Source organism: Dendrobates tinctorius, unplaced genomic scaffold (assembly GCF_039654945.1).
Source record: "Dendrobates tinctorius isolate UK_male_01 unplaced genomic scaffold, ASM3965494v1 ptg000006l, whole genome shotgun sequence".
NCBI classification, from domain to species: domain Eukaryota; kingdom Metazoa; phylum Chordata; class Amphibia; order Anura; family Dendrobatidae; genus Dendrobates; species Dendrobates tinctorius.
This window is the reverse complement of record NW_027361674.1, coordinates 7,084,183-7,100,434: the sequence shown is the minus strand read 5'-3', so window position 1 is coordinate 7,100,434 and position 16,252 is coordinate 7,084,183. Positions and strand designations below refer to the sequence as shown.

General features: G+C 48.8%; 1 protein-coding gene across 2 annotated transcripts; it reads right to left on the bottom strand.

Annotated features, from left to right (window-relative positions):
* Positions 1 to 2,991: 2,991 nt before the first annotated feature.
* On the bottom strand, positions 2,992 to 13,792 carry SIVA1 (SIVA1 apoptosis inducing factor). 2 transcript variants are annotated; one of them, XM_073570420.1, is made up of 4 exons: positions 13,580 to 13,792; positions 10,716 to 10,880; positions 7,647 to 7,806; positions 2,992 to 3,178 (listed from the first exon to the last, which is right to left on the bottom strand). In XM_073570420.1, exons 1-4 carry the CDS (start codon positions 13,695 to 13,697, stop codon positions 3,121 to 3,123), a joined length of 501 nt encoding a protein of 166 aa, XP_073426521.1. In that variant the 5' UTR covers positions 13,698 to 13,792; the 3' UTR covers positions 2,992 to 3,120. The 2 variants fall into 2 exon arrangements, with proteins under 2 accessions (XP_073426521.1, XP_073426529.1); XM_073570428.1 differs by having other exon boundaries at positions 7,647 to 7,803; positions 13,580 to 13,786.
* Positions 13,793 to 16,252: the final 2,460 nt, after the last annotated feature.

Sequence of the window (16,252 nt, the reverse complement as noted above, 5' to 3'; positions counted from 1 at the left end):
CCGCCCTCCCCCTGACGTCACCGCGACGTGACCGGAAGTCACGTGGGACACCCGGGCGCTCCGGAATGTAGCGCTCCCCGGTCTCAGCACCCCGCAGCGCGCCGGGAGCCCCCGGGGGGGGCATACTCACCGGCGGCGGCCTTACCCTGGAGACGGACCTCCTCCGGACACCGCTCCCTGCTGCTTACGCCACCGCCGTGCCACCCATCCTGGGCCACAGTGGCGTCCTCCAGGAGCTCCGCACCAGGCCGAGGTAGGAGACCCCCTCGCTACCTGTATCGGCCGGCCGGCCTGGGATCCGGTTCTCTGTAGGATCCCGTCCCCTCAGGAATAGGAAACCAACTGATGCATGGGAGAGGTGCTGCCCTTTTTGTATCTGTAGGTTTCCTGTTCCTAAAGGGCGGATCCCCTCTCTCGTGGTGCTGTCATGGGAGTCCGAATAAAATCTGTCAATGACAGACACCAGGGATTGCAATACCTTGGTGAGGTCTGTGACAGAGGTAGCCCATACTGGGATTGGGGCACCACTCTCTCCTGGGGCAAAGAGGGGCTCCTAGGTAGCAGGCGTGGGGGGGGGGGCGGCGCAGAGGGGCAGGAACTGGCCTGAAGAAAATCCCCGGCTGACCTGAGGTGATCTGACAGCGTGGGAAAAAAAAAGTTCAGAAACTCTCCCACACTATGGAGTTGACTTCAGGTCAGCCGGGGACTTTGTGCAGCCTCCGTGATGTCAGCGGTCATTGGTGAGGCTGCGCGGAGTTGCCGGCTGACCTGAGGTGAACTCAGAATAGTGGGAAAAAGTTCAGAAACTTATCCACGCCAATTAGCTCATCTTCGATCAGTCGGGCGCCTGCACAGAGATGAATTCATTCTGCAGTGGTTTACAGCAGGGCCAGTAGCATTAGCACCAGTCCCTGTTGTAAACTAGTTAACCTCTTGTGATTGATTGCAGCAGGGGACCTGAATGGCAGAGAGAGGTATGTATATTGTTGGGTTTTTTTTGTTTTTTTTTTACAGAAGAGCTTTTTTGGATTGGCAGAATAAATTTGCTCAAAAACTTGGTGTATTATTTCATTACAAGAATTTTAAATTAGTGTCTTTTTAACCCTTTACTATTCTAGGGTTAATAATGGATAGGTGCCTTATTGACACCTATGGCGGCTGGGGGGGGGGGGCAGCAAAAAGAATGGTCCCTCCCTGGGCTATTAATATCTGCCCCTCACTCACTGGCTTTCCCTGTCTGGCAGAGAAAATTGCAAGGGAGACAAGGTTTGTGAGGGTAGGATAAGTGCAGGCATGCAGACAAGAAACAGTACTACGGCTGTTTTACATTAAACACGCTTCCACGGGTCCAAACCTTGTCCATGTATGCTTTTCTAAAATAAAGGACTTGGGTTTTTTATGATAGTCAAATGAAGTGTGCTGCTTTTTTCCTTATTTTTTGGATTGCTTCATATGCGCTTTTTCAAGCAAGCACCTTCATTACAGCATCTTCACCCTGTAAAGTGTCACTGACTCAGTCCACCCACTCCACCAGTAAGTAGACTGTTTTAGTGCCATTTTTTTTTTTTTAAGATAGAATAGATGTAACATGTCAGTGTTATTTTACTGTACATCGCACTGAGTTGCTAGCTTTTAAAAAATGGATCTGTCGAAAAATGGATGGAAAAACCGTGACGGAACCGCTAGCCAACGGATTGTGACTGATGGCAAAAAACTGAGTGTGAAAGGGGCCTAAGAGTGCAGAATATGAGACATGTCATATACATCTTGGATTAAATGTACCATAAATTAGAAGGGGTTGTCCAGTACTATTTAAACACCAGCCATTGCTCAACTACATCCAAAGGCAGGGACAGCGACGCCAGAGCTGTTTGGGTGCAGGGCTCATGTGTCAACCACATACAAGCTCTGGAAAAGCGTGCCGACACTGCTGGCAAACATTCACATCAAGGAAATGTTGTCCTAGTTGTGGACAACCCATGCAAGTTTGTTTTAGGCCGGGGTCACACTGGCGAGGAATACGGACGAGTGAGAGGCGTTAAAAGCACGCATTACACACGGACCAATGATTCTCTACGGGGTACCTCGCACCAGCTGTATATTTCTCATCCGTATTCTACGGTCCGTGCCAATCACAGCATGCTGCGATTGTCAGCGTACTACAGCCGTAGTACGCCAATGCAAGTCTATGGGTGCTCAAAAAATACGGATTACACGGACCACACGTGACTTGCGAGAAATACGCACCATGTGTCTTTTAGCAAAGTCAGCAATTCAGTGCGCTATACAGTAAACTCACACTGACAGTTTTAATAAAGAAACAAAAGGATATATACACTCACTTTGAAGATTGTGAGCCCTCGCGGGCAGGGTCCTCTCTCCTCTTGTACCAGTTATGACTTGTATTGTTTAAGATTATTGTACTTGTTTTTATGTATACCCCTCCTTACATGTAAAGTGCCATGGAATAAATGGCGCTATAACAATAAATACATACTTACACACATTCGATGTGTCTATCTATTCTTTGTTTTCTGTTTGAAACCCTGTCATAGGGCTCCATTATATGTCCATTTTGCAAGCCTGCGAGAAAATCGCGCCATACGGATTACACACGGATGCTGACATGCGCAAAATACACGACCACACCTTGCTTACGGAAGACATACGGAGCACTATTTAGGGGTAATTCATCCGTATTACGCATGTAAAATACTGACCGTATTTTGCGTCGGTTAGTGTGACCCCAGCCTTACTATGGGCCTAAGAACTAACAGATTGCCGATTGTTAGCAACCACGTGCCTGTTAAAGAAAATATATATATAAACAATAGTCCTGGACAAACTCTTTGAGAAGACTTTAGTGTTAGAGAATTATCTACATTTTAGATTAGCAGAGTATCATGCCAACTCTCCAGCCACAACCACTATGAACCCAAGATTACCAGTCGCTCTACTTTGTTCAAGTAAAGAGGCTGCACTGCCACCTGGTGGTTTTTAGCAATACATTATGAACTTTATTCCTTTAGATTTCAATATAAAAACACATACAAAAATATCAATTAAAAAAAAAAAACAAACAAACAGACAACATGCAGTTTGCAGGATGGAGTCCCTGGTTTATACTTCAAATACAGAACAAGCCGTGCAGAACGCTCGCTCCCCAAGGTCAGCATCACTGAAATAGGGAAATGCATAATTATTATTATTTATTGTTATAGCGCCATTTATTCCATGGCGCTTTACATGTGAGGGGGGTATACATAAAAACAAGTACAATAATCTTAAACAATACAAGTCATAACAGGTACAGGAGGAGAGAGGACCCTGCCCGCGAGGGCTCACAATCTTCAAGGGATGGGTGATAATACAGTAGGCGAGGGTAGAGCTGGTCGTGCAGCGGTTTGGTCGATCGGTGGTTACTGCAGGTTATAGGCTTGTCGGAAGAGGTGGGTCTTCAGGCTCTTTTTGAAGGTTTCGATGGTAGGTGAGAGTCTGATATGTTGTGGTAGAGAGTTCCAGAGTAGGGGTGATACGCGAGAGAAATCTTGTATGCGATTGTGGGAAGAGGAGATAAGAGGGGAGCAGAGAAGGAGATCTTGTGAGGATCGGAGGTTGCGTGCAGGAAAGTACCGGGAGACGAGGTCACAGATGTATGGAGGAGACAAGTTGTGGATGGCTTTGTATGTCATGGTTAGGGTTTTGTAATGGAGTCTCTGGGCAATTGGGAGCCAGTGAAGGGATTGACAGAGGGGAGAAGCTGGGGAATAGCGGGGGGACAGGTGGATTAGTCGGGCAGCAGAGTTTAGAATAGATTGGAGGGGTGCGAGAGTGTTTGAGGGGAGGCCGCAGAGCATGAGGTTGCAGTAGTCAAGGCGAGAGATGATGAGGGCATGGACTAGGGTTTTTGCAGATTCTTGGGTGAGGAATGAACGGATGCGTGAAATATTTTTGAGTTGAAGTCGGCAGGAAGTGGAAAGGGTTTGGATATGTGGTTTGAAGGAGAGATCAGCATCAAGGATTACTCCGAGGCAGCGAGCTTGTGGGACTGGGGAGAGTGGGCAGTCATTTACTGTAATTGATAGGTTCGTAGGGGGGGTCACGTGAGATGGGGGAAAGATGATGAATTCTGTTTTGTCCATGTTGAGTTTCAGATATCTAGTGGAGAAGAAGGATGAAATAGTGGACAGACATTGAGGGATTCTGGTTAGTAGGGAGGTGATATCTGGTCCAGAGATGTAGATCTGTGTGTCATCAGCATAAAGATGATACTGAAAGCCATGAGATTCTATGAGCTGTCCCAGGCCAAAGGTGTAAATAGAGAACAGCAGGGGCCCTAGGACTGAACCTTGTGGGACTCCGACAGATAGGGGGCGAGGTGAGGAGGTGGTGTGTGAGTGGGAGACGCTGAATGTCCGGTCTGTTAGGTATGATGAGATCCAGGAGAGGGCCAAGTCTGTGATGCCGAGGGATGAGAGGGTCTGTAATAGGGAATGGTCCACTGTGTCAAAGGCAGCCGACAGGTCCAGGAGGAGGAGGACAGAGTAGTGTCGCTTGCTCTTGGCAGTTAAGAGGTCATTGGTGACCTTAGTAAGGGCAGTTTCAGTGGAGTGGTGTGACCGGAAGCCAGATTGTAAGCGGTCGAAGAGGGAGCAAGAAGAGAGATGGGAGGACAGTTCAAGGTAGACGTGTTGTTCCAGTAGCTTGGAGGCGTATGGGAGGTGATATAGGGCGATAGCTAGATACAGAGGATGGGTCAAGAGAGGGCTTTTTGAGGATAGGTGTGATGGAGGCATGTTTAAAGCTTGAGGGGAAAACACCAGTTGTTAGTGATAGGTTGAAGAGATGGGTTAGGGTTGGGATGAAGACTGTGGTGAGGTTTGGGATGAAGTGGGATGGGATCGGGTCGAGTGCACAGGTGGTGAGATGTGATCTTGAGAGTAGAGTGGAGAGTCGATCTTCTGTAATGGTGGAGAAGTTGGTTTTGAAGGTGGAGGGCTGGGAAGTCGGGAGGAAGGGCTCTGGGGGTTGTTGACCAAAACTGTCCCTGATGTTATCAATTTTCTGCTTGAAAAATGAGGCAAAGTCTTCAGCTGAGATGAGTGGGGAGGGAGGAGGTGCTGGGGGGCGGAGGAGAGAATTGAAGGTGTTGAATAACTGTTTAGGGTTGTGAGACAGGGAGGATATGAGAGATGAGAAGTAGGTTTGTTTAGCTGTGGCGAGTGTGGTCTTGAAAGTAGTGAGGGACTGTTTGAATGCAATGAAATGCTCGTTGGAGTGGGATCTTTTCCATCTGCGCTCAGCAGCCCTGGAAGCTCGCCTCAGCTCTTTGGTCAGGCTGGTGTGCCAGGGCTGTCTGTTGATTTTGCGAGTTTTGGTATGTGTAAGTGGGGCAGCGGATTCCAAAGCTACAGCTATTGTGGTGTTATATAGAGCGGCAGCGTCATCCGCATTGTGTAAGGAACTTATATCTGTAAGAGGGAGGAGGGATTCGGAGAATGAGTGTAGGTCAAGGTGTTTAAGATTCCTGCGAGGGTGTGAAAGTTTGTGGGGTGGGGATTGTAGACATGGAGTGAAGAGGGAAGAGAATGTGAGCAGGTTGTGGTCAGAGAGAGGAAGAGGTGAGTTAGAGAGGCTAGATAGGGCGCAGAGGCGGGTGAAGATGAGGTCTAGTGTGTGGCCATCTTTGTGAGTGGCTGCAGAAGACCATTGAGTGAGGCCGAAGGAGGAAGTGAGAGATAGAAGTTTAGTGGCAGCTGAGAGGGAAGTGTCAATGGGGATGTTGAAGTCGCCCATGATGATAGTAGGGATGTCCACGGAAAGGAAATGAAGTAACCAGGTGGTGAAGTGGTCAAAGAAGGTGGTGGCTGGCCCTGGGGGCCGGTAGATGACAGCCAGTTGGAGGTTGGAGGGGGAGTAGATGCGCACAGAGTGCACCTCAAAGGAAGGGAGGGTAACAGAGGGTGGCAGTGGGATTGGGGTGAAGGAGCAGGTATCTGACAGGAGAAAACCAACTCCTCCACCATGTTTGCTGCTGGGGCGGGGGGTGTGAGAAAGGTGGAAGCCGCCATACGAAAGTGCAGCAGGAGAGGCTGTGTCAGAAGGGGTGAGCCAGGTTTCGGTGATGGCGAGGAAGGAGAGTTTGGTAGTAACAAAAAGATCATGGATGTAGGAAAGCTTGTTGCAGACAGAGCGAGCGTTCCACAGAGCTCCTGTTAGTGGGACTGGGGAAGCGGGGGCTGGGTGAATGGGTATAAGGTTGGAGAGGTTACGGAAGGTTGTGATAGAGCGTGGATGGGAGGTAGAAATGACTGTGGGAATGTGGTGAGGAGGACCAGGATTTGGAGAGATATCACCAGCAGTGAGAAGGAGCAGAGAAAGTGTTAGCAGGTGGGAGCAGGAGAGGGCATGAGGGGGCTGTCTGTGTTTGGAGACAGAGGATTGTATGTTAAGGAACAGTTTTGAGGCGGAGGTGAGGTGGATGGGGAGGATTGAAGAAGAGATGAACAGTTCCTTACTAGGAGTAGGGATTAGGGGAATTAGCAGAAAGTGAAGGATTATTGGGGTGAAAGTGAAAACAAACAGAAACATTGTTTACAGTGACTGTGTCCAGTTACCTTCAGTTCCCTTCTGGTTCAATTCTGGTTTTAATTCTTAAATTAATCTTCACACTTCTAGCACACACTTATAGGAATCACAATGCAGACTGAAGTCTATGCAGACTTGTACTCTGCAATATATGTACAACTAAGTGCAGTCAGGTGTGAAGCAGAGAGGAGTGGTCTCTGCTCATCTTGGCCAGACAATTAAGAGTGGACCAGATGTATATGATCAAGCCAGAGTAAACAAGGTCATAAATAACACTGGGGTAAGCTGGGGTTAGCTGAAAGGCATACCATGTGAATGCTAGGTGCAGAGGCAAGTCTATGTGCAAAGCTGGGTGACGCACTGTGTGTCCTTCATAGACAGACAGCAGGAGAGCTGGGTGGATGGACATACCATGTGAATGCTAGGTGCAGAGGCAAGTCTATGTGCAAAGCTGGGTGACGCACTGTGTGTCCTTCATAGACAGACAGCAGGAGAGCAGGAGAGCTGGGTGGATGGACATACCATGTGAATGGTATTGTTCAGCATTGTTCTGGACAGTGAAGATTTCATTGATAATATTGTGCATTGAGTTACAGCAAATAATGCATGACTGGGCACTTTGGAATTGGACCTACTTTAGAACCCTTCCCAATTATATTAGGCAATCACAGGGTCACTCTGCAGCTCTCAACAGCAGAAAGGGAGAGGTATTGCCAATTTGGCATCCATAAAGCAGTAGCTGCCGGCCATACAAAAACTGGCAGCTGCTCATGGCATTCCACACAAGCAACATCTCTCACCTAGTAATGTGCAAGTGAGATACACAACCCTTCTCCCCCCCCCCCCCCAAAAGAAAAACACACACCACACAAAGGAGTAACGACAGATTTGCACAATGCTGGATACTAGCTGTCCATGCAGAAGCACCAGTTGATGCAACATCAGCAAAGCTCAACTTTCAATGTTGAAGTGACCATCACCAGAGAAACCCCTCTATGAGTAGTGTGTGTCGGGGGGGGGGGGGGGGGACTTAGAGAGGGGCAACCTGTGATACTCACATGAGAACTGTACAATTGGAGCAAGCGATGGAAAAGCAGGAGCTGCATGCCTTGCTGCAGTCTCTACAGATGTACCGTTCACAATATTTACACGCTTCTTTATCACCAACTGATCGGACACAGGAGGAGCATGCTCTGGTTCCCTCCACAGGCTGCACTGCTTGAAAGAAAAAAAAACAGACGTCTACAGTCTTGAAAATATATATTTGGTAACAAGAGCATCAGAAAACTACAGACTATAGAACAAACTTGAAGATCCAGGTTATGAAGGTCTACTTGATAAGTCACATCGACAGTCCACAGGCTAGGTGGTCACCTGTAACCAGTGGTGGTCTAACTCAGACCAGCACTGATAGTAAGAATGGGGCACTTTTGTTCTAATTTGATAGGGAATGGATGGACTGCTGCGCTCAGCTTACTTCAGCAGCCTCCTAGAAAATGAATGGAGCTGTGGTCACCATACTGTAATAAGGATTAAAGTGCCCTGATCTGTTTTTTTTCCCCCTTTCACTGTACAATCCCCCTTAAGCGTTTTCTCTGTTATTATTGGAAGTTCTCATTCAGAATTTTCAAATCTTAAGCCAATCTTCAATGTAGATTTTACCCTTTGCATGGAATAGGGTAAAAATTAGCAGCAAACACTGTGTACATGATCGCCAATAAAGAATATGGACCGAGTCTCCATAACAAGGTGCCCTCCTCTCCCCAGAACATTACCACTTATCCTAGAGATGTGCCCAGCGATGCAACGTGGCCTAACGCAAGTGAACATTTCAATACTAGACAAAACTGATCAAGTGTCTAGGGATGAAAAGGTCTCCAAACTCAACTGTATAACTACTATTGGACACTTGCTGGCTTCACTTGGGGTTCTCAAGAACTGCTGAACCTAAGTGCTAGCTACGCCCACATGGGCCAGATAATCTTTGATCATCCACTTCATAGAAAATCCATGACAATTTGACATTACACACTGCGCATAAAAAAAAAAAAAACAAAAAAAACAAAATACACCCCTTGCAACAAAGATATGTGCAGTTTGCATTGGGTACCCTAGAGTTTATCACTTCCAAATTCCTTTTAGAGCAAGAGTCCAAGAACACCCTTAAAAGCCATAGGTGCAGCTCCTCCCGCATCACACATGCAGATATTCCCACCATGGTCACAATGAAGAAAGCCAGATGCAACTGTGATAAGAAAGGATACCTAGCATCTATGATTAGAAGTTTTCCCTTTCATTGCCAACAAGGAAAGTTGGATCCAGGTTACAATTTAAGAAAAAATATGCTTTATTTACAGAAAGTCCTTTTAAGTCACTGGAGTTACTTTAAGGCCTCATTTACAAAATCAGTGTGGCAGATGCATAGATAACACGATCACTGACTACATACGCAAATTTGCATTTAAAAAATTGAATTAAAAATTATCTTTTTTCACTTTTAGAACCCAGTTATCCTACAGATTGTGAGAACTGGAGCCAGAAACACTGGAGCCAGAAACCCAAGAAGCAAATCATAAAACTGATTGGTTTCCAAAGTTCTCACTAGATAAATACACTTTACATGTTGGTTAAGATAGATGCACATGTGGCCACTGACCGGCATATACCGTATTTTTCGGACTATAAGACGCACCGGACCATAAGATGCACCCCAATTTTAAGAAGGAAAAAAGGGGAAAAAAATAATGTGTCAAATGGGGGTCCGACTTACAGTCAAAATTCAGCTTACCTGGGAAGGGATCCGGCACAGGTGGAGGGGTGGTCAAGGAGGTCATTCAGTGCTCCAGGCTGGTGCGGTGGTGGCAGCTCTGTGCAGGGGCAAGGGTGGCGGCGGGCTGTGCTCTGGTGCAGGGGCGGCGGCTCCAACGGAATTTCCTCGCAGCCCGGAGGCCCCCGCACATCCGTTGCTGGCTGCCGCCATGTTGCGGTGGCCTCCAGGAACATGGATGCCGGGAAGATGGCCGCCAGTCCGGGGACAGCGCATGCGTGGGTTCAGATCTCGCCCCAAGATCTCGGGAGATGAGATTCAAATCTCAGCAACGAGATCTCGGGACGAGATCTGAACCCGCGCATGCGCCGTCCCCAGACCCGCGGCCATCTTCCTGGCATCCATGTTCCTGGAGGCCACCGCAACATGGCGGCAGCCATAAACGGATGTGCGGGGGCCTCCGGGCTGCGAGGAAATGCCGGCGGAGCCACCGCCCCTGCACTGGAGCACAGCCCGCCACCACCACTGCAGAGCCCAGCAGCACCCACACTAGCCTCCAGCCATGATTGGAGGTTAGTATAATGCGACCATAAGACCCCCCCCCCCCCCCCCCCCCCTCTTCCCCCAAAATTTTAGGGGGAAAAAAGTGCGTCTTATGGTCAGAAAAATACGGTAGGCTCATATGGTATACCCCCAGCAGAGGCCACCGTACCATCCACTGCAAAAGTGCAACTCGCAGTATACTTATTGCCATTTTTTTGGCCAGCTGTACGGAAGTGGGCGTCTGCAGTTAACACAAGTATAAGACAAAGTTGCACCCCCGTCCGGTGAAAGTGACTGTGGCAATGTTAGTGTATATGCCAAAGTTTGGCCAAGTGCATAAACAGCAGACACTTAACTTCACTTGCAGTCAGCAGATGATTAATTATGAAGACTGAAACACAACAGACCAAGAGTTTCTCACAGCTGAGCATTTGCCACGAATGTATTTAGCCTCCACTGAGCTAAACAGCCTGTGCTCCAGACTACTTGCCACAATGTAAGACTGGGCAAGAGACAATTCAACTTAGCCAAGACGTGATTCAACTGCCCTCAGATGTAAGCAACCTTCAGTTTGTACAGGTTTCAGCCTCTGATGTGTCCATTCACTAACAAGCAGGGGTCTTGAAATGGTATTATTTACAGTTGCAGTATCTTTAATTACAAAATCCTTGTAAAATAAGAAGTCTGTTGCTCTGTTCTCAGTTGTGCACCTTGTGCCAAATGCTAGTGTAATCCACCATGTGCATTCACACAGTCCTGTACCCGGAGAATCCCATGTGACTGAAGTGCAAGACTCAAGAACTCCAGTGCTCCTTACATGTCCGTGAGGATCGGTGTAGCCTTCCATCTTGTCCAATAGTGGTCTGCCCCGTCAGTAACTCGTGCACTGGGGTCTCGCCTTCTGGATTACTGCTCTTATTCTGGGTTCCTTGACTTCCCATAATGGCCTTCGCTCCACTAAACAAGAGTTTTTTGGTCCTTTCTGCAACAGATTATGACAATGATCAGCATGACTGGCAAAAAAAAAAAAAAAAAAAAAAAAAAAAAAAAAAAAAAAGAGTTTAAGATACAGCCACTAACTATTGGCAGAGATGAGAGTAGTCTGGTTCTGCCCATGACCGGATTCTCCCTGCAACACTGACAGGTCTCTCTCGATGTACACACGGGAGAGACCTGTCAATCACCTGGAGCAGGGAGGAAGAAGCCAGCTGGTGGAATTGCCAGACTACCCTTCTCTGCCTATGGTCTACAGGCAAATCTCTGAAAAGGAGACAGTCAGCAGGTTTAGACCACAAAGTAACGCATTACAGCACAGAAGCCTGGAGAGATGATTACTTCCATACCTTGTTTCATAAGTCCATGTCTCCATTGTCTAACCCACCTGCAAATTCTTATGCAGAGAAGACAGGGGCATAGCTGTCAGCTCCAGCTTCTTACTCGCCTCAGCTGACATCTCACAGAGGTGCTGTCACTCCCAGGTGCATTCACAGATGGACAGTCCGGCTCTTGCAGTGTCATTAGGACATGACTGCTTCCCACAAAACAGCACCTGCATGAAATGTCAGCCGTGAAAGCAGGTCACAATGGAGTGTGACCCGTCAACCACTGACAGGAGGCCAGCACTGGGAGGAGACAGACACTGGAGAGCAGCAAAGAAAGCACCAGCACCCGTGAGACACTACATGAGAACCCAATGGATGAAAAGACAATGGCCTTATAATAAATGGTACGACTGTCTGCAGGACCTGTACTGATGGCATTACTTGGGGTCTAATTCTCTTTACAATATGCTTTCTCGAAAACACCAGAATCTTTCAGAGAAAAGCATCTGACAGCAAGTACTGCGAGCTCTGATCCATACTGCGCATGGGAAGGGCAACATGAAGTGACGGACAGGTTCCCTTTAGCTAGACATAAGCACAGCCCTCCCCCAGCTCCGAGGGTACTACAAGCACCAGCACAGCCCTTACTAGAATCCACAAGACTAAAAGCACAGCCCTCCCCCCAGCTCTGAGGGTACTACAAGCACCAGCACAGCCCTTACTAGAATCCACAAGACTAAAAGCACAGCCCTCCCCCAGCTCCGAGGGTACTACAAGCACAGCCCTTACTAGAATCCACAAGACTAAAAAGCACAGCCCTCCCCCAGCTCTGAGGGTACTACAAGCACCAGCACAGCCCTTACTAGAATCCACAAGACTAAAAGCACAGCCCTCCCCCAGCTCCGAGGGTACTACAAGCACCAGCACAGCCCTTACTAGAATCCACAAGACTAAAAGCACAGCCCTTAGCAGAACAGCTCTCCCCCAGCGCTGAGGGAACCACAAGCACCAGCACAGCCCTTACTAGAATCCACAAGCATAAAAGCACAGCCCTCCCCCAGCTCTGAGGGTACAAGCACCAGCACAGCCCTTACTAGAATCCACAAGACTAAAAGCACAGCCCTCCCCCAGCTCCGAGGGTACTACAAGCACCAGCACAGCCCTTACTAGAATCCACAAGACTAAAAGCACAGCCCTCCCCCAGCTCCGAGGGTACTACAAGCACCAGCACAGCCCTTACTAGAATCCACAAGACTAGAAGCACAGCCCTCCCCCCAGCTCTGAGGGTACTACCAGCACAGCCCTTACTAGAATCCACAGGACTAAAAGCACAGCCCTCCCCCAGCTCTGAGGGTACTACAAGCACCAGCACAGCCCTTATTAGAATCCACAAGACTAAAAGCACAGCCCTCCCCCAGCTCCGAGGGTACTACAAGCACCAGCACAGCCCTTATTAGAATCCACAAGACTAAAAGCACAGCCCTCCCCCCAGCTCTGAGGGTACTACCAGCACAGCCCTTACTAGAATCCACAAGACTAAAAGCACAGCCCTCCCCCAGCTCTGAGGGTACTACAAGCACCAGCACAGCCCTTATTAGAATCCACAAGACTAAAAGCACAGCGCTCCCCCAGCTCCGAGGGTACTACAAGCACCAGCACAGCCCTTATTAGAATCCACAAGACTAAAAGCACAGCCCTCCCCCCAGCTGAGGGTACTACCAGCACAGCCCTTACTAGAATCCACAAGACTAAAAGCACAGCCCTCCCCCAGCTCTGAGGGTACTACAAGCACCAGCACAGCCCTTATTAGAATCCACAAGACTAAAAGCACAGCCCTCCCCCAGCTCCAAGGGTACTACAAGCATCAGCACAGCCCTTATTAGAATCCACAAGACTAAAAGCACAGCCCTCCCCCAGCTCCGAGGGTACTACCAGCACAGCCCTTACTAGAATCCACAAGACTAAAAAGCACAGCCCTTCCCCAGCTCTGAGGGTACTACAAGCACCAGCACAGCCCTTAGCAGAACAGCTCTCCCCCAGCGCTGAGGGAACCACAAGCACCAGTCTCAAGAAAGAGCTGGGAGATAGCAATGCTGGTGCCAGCTATAAATCCCAGCACAGCTCTTACCAGACAGCACAAAAGAAGCATGTCTTCCACTAAACGCCCCAGCAGAACCTCCCTCTCCACCTGGAGAACCACAAGCACCAGAAAAACCACAAGCCTCAGCAGAACCTCCCTCCAGAAGAACCACAAGCCCCAGTAGACCCTCCATTCCAACAGCACACAGGCTGGAGAGCTGCACACGAGCACAGCCCCACACACTGCGCTGCCTGCCATCAGAGGCCTGGTCACCCTCACCGAAGATTTCCCGCTTCAGACTTTCTCCACACACGCCCTGGACCAACTCCTTCTGGCCGACGTGAGTCTTGAGCTGCGGGGCTGCCAGGCTATCGAAGGGGTAAGAGCGTTTGGGCATGTTGCCTCAGCACCGCGGGCCACAGCAGGGCAGGAAGCGCGCCAAATCCTGAGAAATCAACACGCATGCGTTGCCTGACCTATGAATGCCACTCACGGCAGCTCTTCCAATCAGAATAGACCCTTGCAAGCAGAACGTGACACTTTATTGGCTGTTGATATGATGGGCGGGACTTATGAGTCCCTGCTCGTGAGAAGTGTTTATGTTTACAGTACTGGCGGCTGCCGCTAGGTGGTGCTGTTCTCTTCTCTGCCGATACCGGAGCGCTGGTATGCGCTGCCATGGCAACCCTGGCCGGGTCTTGCAGTGGCAGTGCAGTGGCTGCCATTGACAGAGGGCGCTGACCCGTGTTGGTGGAGCTGCTGTTACATTTACTACTAGTCTGTAGTATATGGCTTATATAAGAGACTGAGGTAGAACTTGTTATTTTCCAGTTGTTATTGTATCATGTGAACTGTAGTTTTTCCATTATTACAGTTTTGGGGTCTGTACGACGTTGTTATCTCTTACTGGGTATAGAAATCCTATTGGGGTAAGCGGTAGGTTCATATGCTGTAACACCGTCAGTGGTATAGTGGATATGGGTCGCCCTCCCAGGGCTGTGGGGTACTCGGTACCGGGCCGGTGTCAGGGGGATGTGTCACAGCAGCGGTGACCCGTTACGTGGCCCTGGGCGCCCAAGTAATAGTGGAATGTAGTTAATGGAATGGAATAGTTCGTGACGCCACCTGTGGTGTTCGGCAAGGGAGATGCCAAGCCGGCGCTGCAGAAAGCTCCGCTGGGACAGATGGTATGGTGCAGCAAGGGTGCAAAAGCTCCCCACAGGAGAAGCTGTAGTCCCAGGGCAGTGTAGATGTGGTTGGCACGGTGATGCAGCAGTGCTGTAAGGGTAGGAAGCAGACAAGACACAGCGGGTTGCAATTTCTGTACCTTTACTTGATAACTGCAGTCCAGGGTCCTGATTACAGATGGTATTGGAGCAGGCTAGCCTGGAAGCAACTCAGGGATTCTCTCAGCAGACGGGCTGTGCAGTCTCCTTCCTAGCGCTTGTTTGAATGAAGTACTCCAGTACTAAGTTACTCTGAAGTTCCTCCTGTCAGATGTTCCCAAGAACCTTACTTGCACGGTAGACAGCTGTAGCCTATCTCTGGTGCTCCTTTCTCCTGAGTCCCGGTTCTTTATTCAAGCTGTTGTTGTGCCTCAAGTCTTAGATGGGAGTAGGGCATTTACAGCCTCCTACCCCTCTCGTATCTGCTGTAGGACCGTTAGTGTCCGTACAGCCGTGGAGACCAGGCTCCAGTTCGTGCGCTCTCAAGCTGAGGGAGCTCTCCTAACTAGCTCAACCTCCAGCTTCTCTCCACACGTCTGCACACTTCACCCTCCGCAGACTAACTGACCACTCCTTCCTCTTGGCCCTCAGAGGGCACCCCTCCCCTTAATCCTTGTTCAGAGTTCCCCCTGCTGGCCTGCAGTGGAACTGTGTTGCATGTATGGATTGACTGCGAGAGAGACCCATCATTGCCTCCAAGCCTGGCATTACCCTCCCCTGGAGGAAGGCAAAGCCACTGTGGCGGCCATACTCCTGGGGGCGCCACAGATATCTGAGGATCTTGCATCATGTCAGGAAAGGTACCACACTGGACGCGATGCCGTTTGACACAAGTCAATGTCCACACGACATCACCCATACAATGAACTGTAACTGATGAAGGTCTATACCAAACGAAACGTTTTATTGTTCACTACATCTTTGGCCGAAATTAAAATTCATCTTTACTCTCATTAAGTTGAGTGCCGAGTTTCATATATATTGATTTATGGTGTGGGAACCTACTCAGGCACCCTCTACAGTAGTGCACACAGTGTTATTTCATTTGTCAGAAATATTGGTCTGGTAGTAAATCTTCCTTTCCTCCATCCAGGGTAATATTAGTAATATATCCCATCTGGGGACAACATGGTCCTGTGTGATTTCAAATGCCAGGGCTGAATTTCAGTCCCAGTCCGTACCCTAAGGTATGTGCGCATGTTCAGAATTTGCTGCAGATTTTTCACCTGCAAATACTGGACTGTTGGCAGCAAAAACATTGAATAAAATATGCACATTTTTGTGTGCATTTTATGTGTTTTTTCACATTCATTTGAATGGGTGAAAAGTGCTGCAAAAACGCTGAAACAACATGCTGTGGATTTGGAAAAGGTTCAAATCTGCAAGGAAAATATAAGCAGCATGTGCAGGAGATTCCAGCTCATTAATTTTGGTGGAACTGTGAAATGCTGTGTGTGAGGGACGAGGGAGACTCCAATTTGGATTTATTAATTCAGGTCCAATATATTGTCCAGAGATCTTCCTCCACTCCCGAAGTGGCCCCCACCCTTGGAAGTACACAAATCCCCAGAAGAACAGAACTTTTGCCAAATGGGCAGAGAATTAGAGGCCACGTGTTAATAAAGACAAGAGCTAGGACCCCCTGCTGTCTTTTTTGCAAGGCACCCAACATCAAAGGAAGCTCCAGACACAGGCACCAACACCCAGAGATGAATTATGAGAGTAC